Source organism: Callospermophilus lateralis, chromosome 10 (genome assembly GCF_048772815.1).
Source record: "Callospermophilus lateralis isolate mCalLat2 chromosome 10, mCalLat2.hap1, whole genome shotgun sequence".
In the NCBI taxonomy this organism is placed as follows: Eukaryota; Metazoa; Chordata; class Mammalia; order Rodentia; family Sciuridae; genus Callospermophilus; species Callospermophilus lateralis.
In genome coordinates this window covers 103,890,677-103,905,655 of record NC_135314.1, presented here as the reverse complement: position 1 = coordinate 103,905,655, position 14,979 = coordinate 103,890,677, and the positions used below count along the sequence as shown (strand labels likewise).

Here is a 14,979-nt window from a genome sequence, read left to right as displayed (position 1 = left end):
AAAATACTATTTTATAATTTTTAGTTAACTTCCAAATGACATTTTATGAAGAAGAAAAGTAGGAAACTGAAACATAATACCACAGGGATTCAAAGTAACCTATATAGTTTCAGAATGAGAAGAAAACAAAATACCTAAGAAAACCATGTTGTTCTGGTTATCCCACTTGGGAAATGTCTGCTAAATTGATTGAAATATTATATTTGCCAACAGTTGAAGATATACATAACAAAAAAGATGATAAGGATGTTTTCTGTTATGTAAAAGATTTTATTGAGAGAAATGACTATATTTTCTATGTTCTTGAAAGTACCTAATGTGAAAATATTACAAAAACACTGATGATGATGATGATTAGAAAAAGCAGAGTAGGCATTAATCTGATTAAAAATTACACAATAAAATAAACTTAAGGTGGGTGCTCAGTTTTGTTGTTTTTATTTATATTTTATTTTTTCATGTACATATGTGTCGCTGGGGACTGAACCCATAATCTCATTGCACGTTACGTAAGCATTCTATCACCAAGCTATATCCCTAGGCTAGGTGCTCAGTTTTAAGATGGACATTTTTTTTTATATATTTAATTGTCAATGGACATACATATATTTATTTATTTATTTATTTATTTATTTATTTATTTATTTATTTATTTATATGTATTGCTGAGAATTGAACCCAGTGGCTCACACATGCTAGGCTCTACAATTGAGCCACAACCCCAGCCCCAACATAGACATATTTTTAAGATTGACAAAATGACCAGGTGATTTGGTGATTTCCTTAGCAATGTATTATTGGTAGCTGCTGTCATATTTTATAATTACAGTCTCAGGGACACTGAATTTGTCTTAGTAGTAGAGAAGACCCTTACAGTCCACACTCCCATGATTCACTTCAGTATTTAGCAGATTCCAAGTTAAAACAACAACAAAAACAAACAAATGAGAGCTTCCATAAAATATGTCCCCTTTTCTATCACAAAACCTACAACTTATAGCTCTCCTAGATCCAGATATTGAAGTTTCTCATTACTAAACAATAAAAATAGCCTTGAAGGCCTTTACCACCCTGAAAATTGCTCTGAAGTGCATAAATGTAGATCATAACATTCAGTACTCTAAATATGATCAATAAATAATGTTAGCTTTAGTAGAAATCATAGGTGTCATCTATTTTGTCTCCTCTTCTAAAGGCTCCAATTCTGCCCCTGATATTCTACTCCAAGGTATTCCCACATATTCCTCAAGCTACAGCAAGATAGAGGCTGTATCTTATTCACCCCTAATACAATGCCTAGCCCAGAGTGAGACTCTTAAATTTATTTTTTTGAACAATGAATGAAGAAAAGGCTAAGGAAACTGGTTCAGAGAACTGGAAACAAGGTCAAGACTGCCTGAGAATTACAGCTCTTGGGTAAAATAAATCTACATGGCCAGTGAGATGAGATCCGTTGTATTAGCCTTGTAGCATCTGGGAAAGTGGCCAAAGTCAGTTATGCTCTAGGCACTAGGGCAAACTCTCTTGTTTGACTCTTCTTATGGGCTGATAAATATTGAATTTTTTTTTTTAATTGGAGTAGTAAAATCTGAGATTCTGGTAGAAGTCTGGGAGGCAAAAATTGAGCCTACCTTGGTCCTAGGCAAATGAAGTCTACCTAGCAAGGTACTTCTGTAAGATGAGCCTAACTCCTAGGATTCTACAAAGAGAGAAAGTATGCATTCATTTTGTGGCCAGTGCCCTCTGCTGTGTGAAAGATAAAATTCAGAAGTTAGTTTTTATCCTATTTCTATTATCTAAAAATATCAAATAGCACCTAACCTTAAGACAAATTGACATGAATTAATCAAAACATAGCTATAGAAATCCAGAAAAAAATTGAGTGATATAAAATATGGTCACAAAATAAGACTGCAACAACATGAGGCAAAAGTAATGCTTTTAAAAATGACAGTGAAAATTATTCAATTTTTGTTAAAATGAATATTTTATAATTTATAAATTTATAAATAAATTTACAAGGCATAACATTATCATTAATACTATACAATACTTACACCTTCTCCATATTGCAAGTATCGTTTATTAGTTTCCTGTTTACCAAAGGTCTCCAAAAACTTTTGACGGTAAGCAAGAACTGTATCAACATGTGTTTTGTATTTTACAGCCAACTCCAGGGCTCTATAATGAGAAATACAACATATTATCAGAATTGCTTATATCAACCTAAAGTTTTTTCTTGATTCAGTCTTAGAAAAAATTAAACAGCCATTTAAATTCTGTAACTCAATATTGATTCATGAGATTAACTTATTTTTAAAGTAATATTTTATTCAAATAGCTGAAGAGACTAAAATGAACCACTGAAAACAATGGTACAATACCAAAGACACAAAATCTATACATAGATGATAATTTGCAAATATAAAACCAGATTGATCCTCACTTCCAGGCTTATTTTCACATGTAGCTTTTGGCCAATGTCTCTACCACAGCAACCCTGTGCATAATACACATTAGTTGAGTCAGGAACAACCCAGCAGAGTAAAGCTCTCCTACACTACTTATTTTTAACTTGTTTTCAAGAATGAATAACAATCAGTAAAAAATACATTATTTTTTTAAGTTCTCTTATCTTCTAATATGATTCCTAAATATGCAGTAATGATTAAGCAGAGCCAAATATTATAAATCTGTTATTTTTTACTTATTTAATTAAAATTTAATTGATAAATACAAACAAAAATTGTATATACTTATGAGATATATGATGTTTCAATACATGTGTACATTATGTAATGTTTAAATCAGATTTAAGATTTATCTATGTCTTCAAACATTTATCATTTCTTTTTTTAGTTGTTCTAATTAGTTACACATGACAGTAGAATACATTTGGACACATCATACATAAATGGAGTATAATTTCTCATTCTTCTGGTTGTACATGATGTAGACTCACACTGGTTGGGTAGTCATATATGTGCATAGGATAATAATGTCAGATTCATTCTACTATCCTTCCTACTCCCACACCCCTCCTCTCCCTTTACTCCCCTCTACCTAATCCAAAGTATCTTTGTTCTTCCATAGCCCACCCTTATTGTGAATTAGCATCTGCATATCAGAGAAAACACTTATCGTTTCCTTATGGCAAAGCATTCGAAATCCTTTCCTCTAGCTTTTTGAACTATTCAGGTACATTGTTAAATCTATAACCATCCTACTGTGCAATAGCACATCAAAACTTTTTCCTCCTATCTATGACTTAGTGCCCACTGATTAATCAAGAATTTTTTAAAGATTACTGCTGAAAAATATCAAGTATATAAGCAGCAAAGATATGTATAATAAAAATATAGATTACAGTTACAAGTCAGAAAAGTAGATGGCTCTGGATAAGAAATAACACCTCAAAATTCTCAAATTCTATAAATAATACATATCTGCTGGGATTTACCTATCCCATAAAGAAATTATTTTATATATTATAAGTTGGGTGGAGAAGTATATAGATGATAATTCATCAGTTTCTACATTAAGAATAACTTACTTTGTATGTCAGGTTTCCTGACATATAAGTCTACTCTTCCTATCTCTTCAAGCTTTCCCCCTCCCCCAAGTTTCTTAAGTAAATTCACTACTTTTTTCTTCATTGAGTTGGAATGTTTCAGTTCATGGCAATGATCATTCTTCACATACTTCTTGTGCAATTTCTGCACAAATAATTGATCAGTCTGAATTAAAATTTCATGTGAAAAAATATTACCCTTAAATGAGGCTCATTCATAAGATATAAAAATCACTTATATATTCTTTAGCTTTTTAATCTGCATCTTTATGTACATATTCAAATTATCAGATAGTCTTCAGATACTTTTTTTCTGTGTTTGTCATTTCTCTATTGAGATAATTTCTTCTCATGAGTCTTTGAATAAATAAGAAAAACATGGCATTTCATAGATTCATCAGCATTAGTTGAAATCAAGGAGAATATTAGTGGGGTTTTTTGCCATATATTCTTTATTACTACCCAAAATATGCTATTTTAGCACCATCAGTTGGGAGTGAATCTGATTCTCATGACCTCCAAATTTTATGAGATCATTCACTATTTGTTTGACTCTCTCCTTAAGGCTATATTCACAGAGCTATAATCAATTCTTACCCAAGTATATAGCCATTGTGCTACTGAAAAATTCTGGGAAATGACTCTGGTTCACTATATATTGGAATGTACATGGACAGACACAACAACTGCTCTGAAGCTGACTAAAAAAAAAAAAAAATGTTATTTTTCCAAATGTGGAAAAAATGCTTAGTAATGAGGAATTTGAGTGATTTGGAATCAGATAAAGCTAAATCTGTTATTTTAATGGATCTTTTTAAAGATTATTTTTAGTTATAGATGGACACAATACCTTTATTTTATTTAATTATTTTTATGTGGTGCTGAGGATTGAACCCAGTGCCTCACACGTGCGAGGAAAGCATTCCACCACTGAACTACAACTTCAGCACTAAATCTGTTATTTTAGACAAAGATACTTTTGTAACTAAGATATTTTGTGGAGATAAAATTCAGAAGTTAGCTTTTATCCTAACCATCTCTATTATTTATCTAAAAGTATCAAATAACTACTGGCCTTAAAACACACTGAATATTATGAAAACATAAAAGTTAATCAAATCATGGCTGTAAGAAACCAGAAAAAAAATTAAGTGCTATAAGAATATAGTCACAAAATAAGACCACAACATCATGAGGTAACAAGTAATTCTTTTAGAAATTACGGTGTAAAATTTTTTGCAACTTGTGACTCTTTGGTAGGAAAATTTAGTTCATTCTTAGTATGCTTTTATTTGCCCTACTACTAACCAAGCTAATCATTTTAAGAAGCATTTCAAAAATGCTGTATATATTGAAAACTGATAACTGATGGATGTTAAAGACTTAATATGAAAAATAAGAATATAAGTCATGTAAAATACAAATGGTAATGCCAAATAGCATTTCTTATAGAAACATATTGACATATTACTAAATCCAAAGATCAGTATTTGCTATCAATAAAGTTTCCTAATCTCTGATTTTCACAGAAAAAGAGAGTAGGCAGAAAGGAATGTAAAGGCACAAGAACAGAGGAATGACAGAAAGGCAAAAAGCAATTCACAGTAGAAGATAAATGCCTCAGTTCTTCTCTCTCATACATAATTCCCTTATTTATCCCTAAGGCTCTGATTTCAATGGTGTAGCGTAAGTGGAGACTCTGGTGAATCACCCTTTTGGCACATTACTGTCCATGATGGGGAAGGAGATCTTGACTGTGCAAAACTGAAAGTGTTCTAAGTAAAGATACATAAGAAACCAATCTGTATTATCTATCCTTATTGTCATTACTATTAATTATCTGATTAAGAAATGGCTAAGGTAAACATTGAAATAATAAGTGCTATTTAAAATGTCCTCTAACAGTACACACTGAGTAAAAATGTTTCTTTACCACATTTAGGAGAGAACTTACTCCAAATTATATAAGGGTTTTGGGAACAGTATGTCTCTAGTTTTAAAAATGGTTATTTGGCAACCAAACAAATATGACATTAGATTGGAATAAATCCACGTATTTAAAATAGAAGGAAGTTATATAAAAAGATCTTTATGCTGGGTGAGGTGGCACTTTCTAGTCCCAACTACTAGGAAAGCTGAGGGGGAGGATCAATCACTTGAGCTCATAAATTCAAGAACAGCCTATGAAGCATAAAAAGACACCATCACAAAACAACAACAACAACAACAAAAATATGATCTTTTGCATAACATGATTGAATCACTTTGCATAACTGATAGAACAGAAATTATTTTTTATTAAAGTATCAATATGGGGGTTGGGATTGTGGCTCAGTGGCAGAGCACTTGCTGCCCATGCATGAGGCCCTCGGTTTGATCCTCAGCACCACATAAAAATAAATAATTTTTTTAAAAAAAGATATTGTTCCATCTGCAACTTAAAAATATGTTTTAAAAAAATTATCAATATGGTTACCGGGAGCTTCTAGTTTCTACCTCTCTTAACTTCAATTTTTGAAAGGAGACTACCATTAAATACCTAAAATGGATCTCAAACAGGCAAATTGCTTACGTACAACTCTTTTAAGAACTGCTTCTTCACTAAAGAAAGAAACTGAAGAGGACCTAAGAGGATGGAAAGATCGTCCATGTTCTTGGATAGGCAGAATTAATATTGTCAAAATGGCCATACTATCAAATATGCTAAACAGATTTAATGCAATTCCTATTAAAATCCCAATGACATTCTTCATAGAAACAGAAAAAGCAGTCATGAAATTCATTTTGAAAATAAAAGGCCCAGAACAGCTAAAGCAATCGTTAGCAAGAAGAATAAAGCAGGAGGCATCACAATATCATAACTTAAATTATAATACAGAGCCAGAGTAACAAATGGCATGGTATTGACACCAACACAGAGACATAGATCAATGGTACAGAATAGAAGTCACAGAGACAAAGCCACATAAATACTGTTGTCTTACACTAGACAAAGGCACCATAAGCACACATTGGAAAAAAGCCTCTTCCACAAACATTGCTGGGAAAACTGGAAATCCATATGTAGCAAAATGAAATTAAACCCATCTGTCACCCTGCACAAAACCAACTCAAAGTGGATCAGGAACTTAGCAATTAGACCAGATACCCTATGCCTACTAGGAGAAAATGCAGACCCAATTTTCCACCATGTAGGCTTAGGAACCAACTTCCTCAATAAGACTCCTAAAGCACAAAAAGTAAAATCAAGAATCAATAAATGGAATGGTATCAAAATAAAAAGCCTCTTCACAGGAAAGGAAACAATTGAGAACATGAACAAAGAGCCTACAAAATGGGTAAAAATCTTTTCCATCTGCACTCAGAACATTAATCTCCAGGATATACAAAGAACTCAAAAACCTTAACAAAACAAATTCAAATAATCCAATCAATAAATGGGCTAAGATATTTCACAGAAGAAGAAATGTGAATGGTCAAAAAAAAAAAAAAAAAAAAAAAAGAAAAAGAAAAAGATGCTCAACATCTTTAGCAATTAGAGAAATGCAAGTCAAACCTACACTGAGATTTCATCTCACCCCAGTCAGAATGACAATTATCAAGAATACAAGCAACAATAAATGTTGGCAAAGATGCAGGCTAAGAGGTTCACTTACTGCTGGTGGGACTGCAAATTGGTGCAACCACTCTAGAAAGCAGTATGGAGATTCTTTAGAAAACCTGGAATGTGGATGCCCGTTCCTGCTGCCCCATCTCCCAACAGAGAGGACTCCATCTTGAGACACCACTGCCACCGCCATCAATATGCAGCAGCCTCCAATTTGGGACACTTGCCAGAGTCTGGCTTGTTGCCACCACCACCACTGCCATCTCCAGGCACAACCACCTCCATCTAGGGATAGTGGCCAGGGCCTAGAGGTTCACTGTTGAGGTGCCTGCAGGTCTGGTTGTACTTGGGGTCTTCCTGCTGGGTGTACAAGTAACCATCATCATGCTGCAGAAGTGGGAGAGAACCAGGGTCTCCCAGATCCTGGAGTCCTGAAGCGCATGGTGACATATGGGGCTGGCTACAGCAGGTCAGAAGGTTGGAAGAAGGTATAAAGGCATCTTGCTCTCTGTTCACCCAGCCAGCCAGTCCAACACCCACTGGGATCCTGGGGCCCTCGCTTAAGCTGGCACTTGCTGGGCCATGGCACTAGCACAGTCCCCAATTCCCTCTCCAGTCCAGCATCCATCAATCCCATGATCCTTCTAGGTCCGGCATCAGTCAGGCACCCAGCAGGGCCCTCCGGCTCAACAGTCCCCAGTCTCCCAACCCCTTGCTAGCCACCAACCAGGCCCAGTGCTCAGAGCTACATGGCTGGCCTGCATCTTTCAGTGCCTGGTCTTGATCCATCCGATACAGAACAGCTCTCCAAGTCAGGCACACAGGTCCCAGTGTTCAACCCTCAGGACAACCTGGGGGAGAAGTACCTGACATCTTAATAGGAGCTATTTGGTTTAAAGGTATGTATTGTTTGCATTGGGTGCTGTTAATATTGATCTTTCCCTTAAGGGTGAGGTACTGAAAACCTTCAGGGACACTATAAGTTGATAGGGCAGAAACTGTACTACCTCAATTCCACACTGCTAGATGGGAGGACACACAAACAACATGAAAAAACAAGGGAACAAGGCGCCTCAAACAAACCAAGATGCTCCAATAATAGAATCCATTCATAACATGTAAAAGGAGTTCAGAATGTACTGATCCACAACATAAAGGATGATGTGAGGAGTGAAATCAGAGATAAATTTCAGGAGGTGAAAGATCACTTCACTAAAGAGACAGAGATTATAAAAAGAAATCAAGCAGAAATTCTCAAACTGAAGGAATCAATAAATCAAACTAAAAATTCAATGAAAGATATCACCAACAGACTAAACCGCTTGGAAGACAGAACCTCAGGCAATGAAGACACAATATATAATCTTGAAAATAATGTTAACCACACAGAGAAGATGGTAAGAAAACATGACAGAACTACCAAGAATTATGCAATAACACAAAAAGACCAAATTTAAGATTTATCTGTATAGAGGAAGGCACAAAGATATAAACCAAAGGAATGCATAATCTTTTCAATGAAATAAGTCAGAAAATTTCCCAAACTTGAAGAATGAAATGGAAAATAAAATACAAGAGGCTTACAGGACCCCAAATGTACAAAATTACAACAGATCCACACCAAGGCATGTTATAATGAAAATGCCTTACCATATAGAATAAGGATAGAACTTTAAAGGCCACAAAAGAAAAGTATTAGATTACATATAAGGGGAAACCAATTCAGATCTCAGGAGATTTCTCAACCCAGACCCTCAAAGGTAGGAGATCCTATAACATATACCAAGTTCTGAAAGAAAATGGATGCCAACAAAGAATCTTATATCCAGCAAAATTAAGCTTCAGATTTGATGATGAAATAAAAACCTTCCATGATAAACAAAAGCTAAAAGAATTCACAACCAGAAAGCCTGCACTACAGAACATTCTCAGCAAAATATTCCATAAGGAAGAAATGAAAAAAGAAGAAAATAAACCACAAAAATTACCAAAACCCAGCAAAATGAGGCACTACATTAAAGGAAAAGACAAAAAATCAAAGGAAAAACTAAGTCAAATTTAAAACCAGAAATAAACCAAAATGAATGGGAATACAAATCATATCTCAACAATAACCCTGAATGTTAATGGCCTAAACTCATCTATTAAAAGACACAGATTGGCAGGTTGGATTAAAAAACAAGGCCAAACAATATGTTGTCTCTAGGAGACTAACATCATTGGCAAAGACATCCACAAACTAAAGTTGAAAGGAACATTTACATATACCAAACAAACCCTTCTAAACTTCAAGAGTCAAATAGACTATAACACAATTATAATGGATGACTTTAACACACCTCTCTTACTAATGAATAGATCTTCCAAACAAAAACTAGACAAAGAAACTATACAACTATCGGTTGTATTATTTACAACTAATAATTTGGACTTAACAGACATATATAGAATATTTCATCAATCATGAATGAATACATTCTCTTCTCAGCAGCACACAGATCTTTCTCTAAGATAGACCACATCTTATACCACATAGCAACTCTCAGAAATATAAAGAAATACAGATAGTACCTGCATTCTAACAGATCATCATGGAATGAAATTAGAAATCGATGATAAAATAAAAAACAAAAGCTACTCCAACATGTGGAGACTAAATAATACATTATTGAATAATAAATGGATAGCAGAAGAAATCAGGAATGAAATAAAAAAATACTTACAGGTAAATGAGAATACTGGTAGTTTGAATTCTTTTTTTCCTACTTGTATGCCTTTAATTTCTTTCATCTAATTGCTCTGGCTAGAGTTTCCAGGACTACATTGAATAGAAGTGGTGAAAGAGTGCATTCTTGTCTATTTTAGTTTCTAGAGGGAATGTTTTCAATTTTTCTCCATTTAGAATGATTTTGGCCTTGTGTTTAGCATGGATAGCTTTTACAATGTTGAGGTATGTTTCTACCATCTCTAGTTTTTCTAGAGTTCTGTTTTTGTCATGATACATTTAAATGCTTCATAGACATCCAGAGATGGAAGTAAACCAATAGATGCAGAAAAAGCATTTGACAAAATATAGCACCTCTTCATGTTCAAAAAACTGGATACAAATAGGAAAAGGAGAACTCAAACTATCACTATTTGCCAATGACATGATTCTATATTTAGAAGATCCAAAGAATTCCACCAGAAAACTTCTAGAATTCATGAATAAATTCAGCAAAGTAGCAAGATATAAAATCAACTCTCATAAATCAAATGCATTTCTATACATAAGTGATGAATCCAATGCAAAAGAAATTAAGAAAATTACGTCATTCACAGTAACCTGAAAAAAAAGTAAAATTTTTGGGAATCAGTCTAATAAAAGAGGTGCAAGACCTCTACAATGAAAACTACAGGACACTAAAGAAAGAAATTGAAGAAGATCCTGGAAGCTAGAAAAATCTCTCATGCTTTTAGATAGGCAGAATAGACATTTTAAAATGGCCATACTACCAAAAGTGCCATACAGATTTGATGTGATTCCTATTAAAATCCCAATGACATTCTACATAGAAATAGAAAAGGCAATCATAAAATTCATTTGGAAAAGTAAGAGGCCCAGAAAAGACAAAGTAATCCTTAGCAAGACGAGTTGAGCAGGAGGCATCATAATACCAGACCTTGAACTGTACTACAGAGCCAGAGTAACAAAAATGGCATGGTATTGGCACCAAAACAGACACATAGACCAATGGAACAGAATAGATGACACAGAGGCAAAACCACATAAACACAGTATCTCATTCTAGACAAAGGTACCATAAGCATACATTGGAGAAGATAGTCTCTTCAACAAACATTGCTAGGAAAACTTGAAATCCATAAGTAGCAAAATGAAATTAAACCCCTATCTCTCACCCTCCACAAAATTAAACACAAAGTGGATCAAAAACTTAGGCAGAGACCTAAGAGAACAGAGACCCTGTGCCTAATGGAAGAAAAAGTAAGTGGGGCTGGGGTTGTGGCTCAGCGGTAGAGCGCTCACTTAGCATGTGTGAGGACCTGGGTTCAATCCTCAGCATCACATAAAAATAAGTAAAATAAAGGTATTGTGTTCAACTACAACTAAAAAAATAAATATTTTTTAAAAATAGAGGGAAAAGTAGGACCAAATCTTCACCATATTGGCGTAGGAACTGACTTCCTTAACAACTCTTAAAACGCAAGAAATAAAATCAAGAATCAATAAATGGAATGGAACCAAACTAAAAAGCTTCTTCTCAGCAAAGAAAATAATCAATAAGATGAACAGAAAACCCTCAGAATGGGAGCAAATCTTTACCACATGTTTACAGCATTAATCTTCAGGATATGTAAAGAACTCAAAAAACTCAACACCAATAATGGGCTTCCTTCCTAAAAAGACACTTCACAGAAGAAGAAATATGAATGGTCAAACATTTAAAAATGTTCAACATCTCTAGCAATTAGAAAAATGCAAATCAAAACTGTTCTAAGATTTCATCTCACCCCAGCCAGAATGGCAATTATCAAGAATACAAGCAACAATAAATATTGGCAAGAATGTGGGGAAAAGGATCACTCATACATCGATGGTGGGACTGCAAATTGGTGTAAGGAATCTAGAAAGCAGTATAGAGATTCCTCAGAAAACTTGGAATGGAACCATCATTTGACCCAGCTATCCCACTCCTTTGGTTTATACCCAAAATACATTCTAAATCAGCATACTACAGAGATACAACCTCATCAATGTTTATAGCAGTTCAATTCACAATACCTAAATTATGGAACCAACTTAAGTGCCCTACAACAGAAGAATGAATAAAGAAAACATGGTATATATATATATATATATATATATATATATATATATATATTCAATGTAATATTACTCAGCCATAAAAGAGAATGAAATTATAACATTTGCTGGTAAATAAATGGCTATCATGCTATGTAAAATAACCTAATCCCAAAAAATCAAAAGCAGAATGTTCTCTTTGATATGTAGATACTAACCGACAACAAGGGAAGAAAGATTAGCAGTTCATTGGACTGGACAAAGTGGGAAGGGAAGAAAGATGGCAACAGGAAAGACAAAAGGATGAATTGCACATATCTTTCCTATCTTTGTATATACACGACCCACAAAACTGCACATTATGTACAACCACAATAATGGTAGGATCCTAATTAGAACATGTTATACTTATTCTATGAATGTATAATATTTCAAAATTACTGTCATATTAAAAAAAAAAGAACTGCTTCTTGTTAGGTTGCAAGCAATTTTCAAGTCCAAATAGGAAAGACAAAAGCATAACTTAAAACATCTATGCCTCTCATTTGAGTAACACACATAAATAAATAAAATCTGTTCTCTTCTAGAGAATTTAAACAAATAATAGAAATTCAAGGATCTTAAAAGTAATCTAATATATTCATCATCTAATACTTAAGTTCTATACTTCTAGAATATCAGAATTAGAAATAGCACAACTTTATAATCCCTAATTAATGGATCTAGACAGTGATCATCAATGGCTTACTAACATCAGAAAAACAGTTACCATGGAAACATATACACCACCACCTATTATAGATCCTTAGCCAGCCCTTCCCCCAGAAAAATCAAATTTAAACCTACCAAGTTTCTATATTCAACAACCAATCAGAAACTAATTCAGGATATAGAAGAATATGCTAAATGATACCATAAAGATGCAATCAACAATGTCCAGACTATGGGGTTTGTATAGGGCCAGTTCATTCAATGGAGAAATTGCAAGAAAACATAAACAGAAATAGAAGAACCGATGCTTTAAAAAAAAAAAAAAAAAAAAAAAAAAAAAAACCTTAAGAATGCATCAACTAATCACAATATATGGATCTTTTTTTGTATCCTGATTCAAACCATAAAACAAAATATTTATAGATCAACAGAGAAATAAGAACACTGAATACAATAATGTTAACCTTTTAAGATATGATCATGAGAGCTGGGGCTGTAGCCCAGTGGCAGAGTGCTTGCCTAGCATGCATGAGGCACTGAGTTCCATCCTTAGCCCACCATAAAAATAAACAAATAAAATAAAGGCATGTTATCCATCTACAACTACAAAGTAATTTTAAAAAAAGATACAATCATGGTACTGGGACTATATTAAAAACTTTTAGAGATATAAACTAAAATATTTATAGGTAAAATTATATGATGAGTATGATTAGGTCACATTAAATAGAGAAGAAGAAGGGAGATTATCTACAAATTGGTTGATTATTGAAGAGGACTGATGGGTACATGGAGATTAGTATACTATTCTCTATTTTTACTCTTATATTATTATATTGCTATAATATTATTATACTAGTATACTACCATACTATAAACTATATTATTCTATTTCTATGTTTGTAATTTTTCCATAATTTTTTTTAAAAATTTCATCTTTTTGTTTCTTCCTGATCTCTTTTGCTGATTCCTCTTCTTAAACTAGACCCTTGAATGTTCATATTCAACAGATATGTACCTGCTGATCTCTTTCTTTTTTCATTCTTCAAGTTCTTTTGGTTAATCTTAGCTATATTCTTTCCTCAAACCAGTTATTTTAAGAAATTAAACAAGACCTTAGAAGATAGAAAGATCTCTTGGATAGGCAGAATTAATATTGTCAAAATGACCATACTACCAAAAGCACTATACAGATTTGATGCAAATCCAATCAAATTCCCAATGACATTCTTTATAGAAATAGAAAAAGCAATTATAAAATCCATCTGGAAAAATAAGAGACCCAGAATGGCCAAAGCAATCCTTAGCAAGAAAAGTGAAGCAGGCAGCATCACAACACCAATCCTTGAACTATATACTATAGAGCAATAGTAACAAATCAGCATGGTATTGGCACCAAAATAGACATGTAGATCAATGGTACAGAATATAGGACACAGAGACTAACCCACATAAATACAGTTATCTCAGACTAGACAAAGGTGTCAAAAACATATATTGGAGAAAAAATAGCCTCTTCAACAAATGGTGCTGGGAAAACTGGAAATCCATATGCAGCAAAATGAAATTAATTAATTAATTAATTCCCTCCACCCTGTACAAAACTCAACTCAAAGTGGATCAAGGACCTAGGAATTAGACCAGAGATCCTGCATCTAAATAGATGAATTGTGAACAAATTTCAGACAAGGACAATGGCCTTGCATTTTTACAGTACCAACAACATATTTCATAATTCTTTATTCAGTTATAAACAATGACAACCAATTTGTGTGAATAAAGAACATAGCTGAGCGTGGTGGCGGAGGGCTATAATTCCAGCAGCTCCGGAGGCTGAGGCAGGAGGATCACAAGTTCAAAGCCAGATTCAGCAAAATCAAGTTGCTAAGTAACTCAGTCAGTTCCTGTCTCCAAATAAAATACAAAGTAGGGCTGGGGATATGGCTTAGTGACCATGTTCCTCTGAGCTCAATCCCTAGTTAACCCCCACCCCCAAGGAAAAAAGGACAGAAATAGAATGTCTGAATTAAATGAATAGGACATAAATAAAGCAATTACAGTATATCACAAAATTAACCATCTGCCATTTTTATTACTTCTATTCAAGGGAAAAACAGAGATAGAGATTAGAATTTTTGTAGACAGCCTAAGAGTTATAAATATAAGGCCTTATGATTGGGAGATATATGAGTTATCTTTGTTCACTGGGATACACGTTCTGAGAGAATGAGTGGAAGGATTTAATACATCAGAGAAGATTAGCATGCCACTCTGTCTCAGAAAGCA

The 14,979-nt window shown here is 33.8% G+C and overlaps 1 protein-coding gene across 3 annotated transcripts in view; it reads right to left on the bottom strand.

The window, feature by feature from the left end:
- Ift80 (intraflagellar transport 80) overlaps positions 1 to 14,979 on the bottom strand; it is a 136,318-nt gene that overhangs the window by 15,253 nt on the left and 106,086 nt on the right. For all 3 annotated transcript variants that reach the window (XM_076867516.2, XM_076867517.2, XM_076867518.2), the window contains one exon: positions 2,058 to 2,181. In XM_076867516.2, coding sequence (XP_076723631.1) covers positions 2,058 to 2,181 — 124 coding nt within the window. The remainder of the gene's footprint in view (positions 1 to 2,057; positions 2,182 to 14,979) is intronic.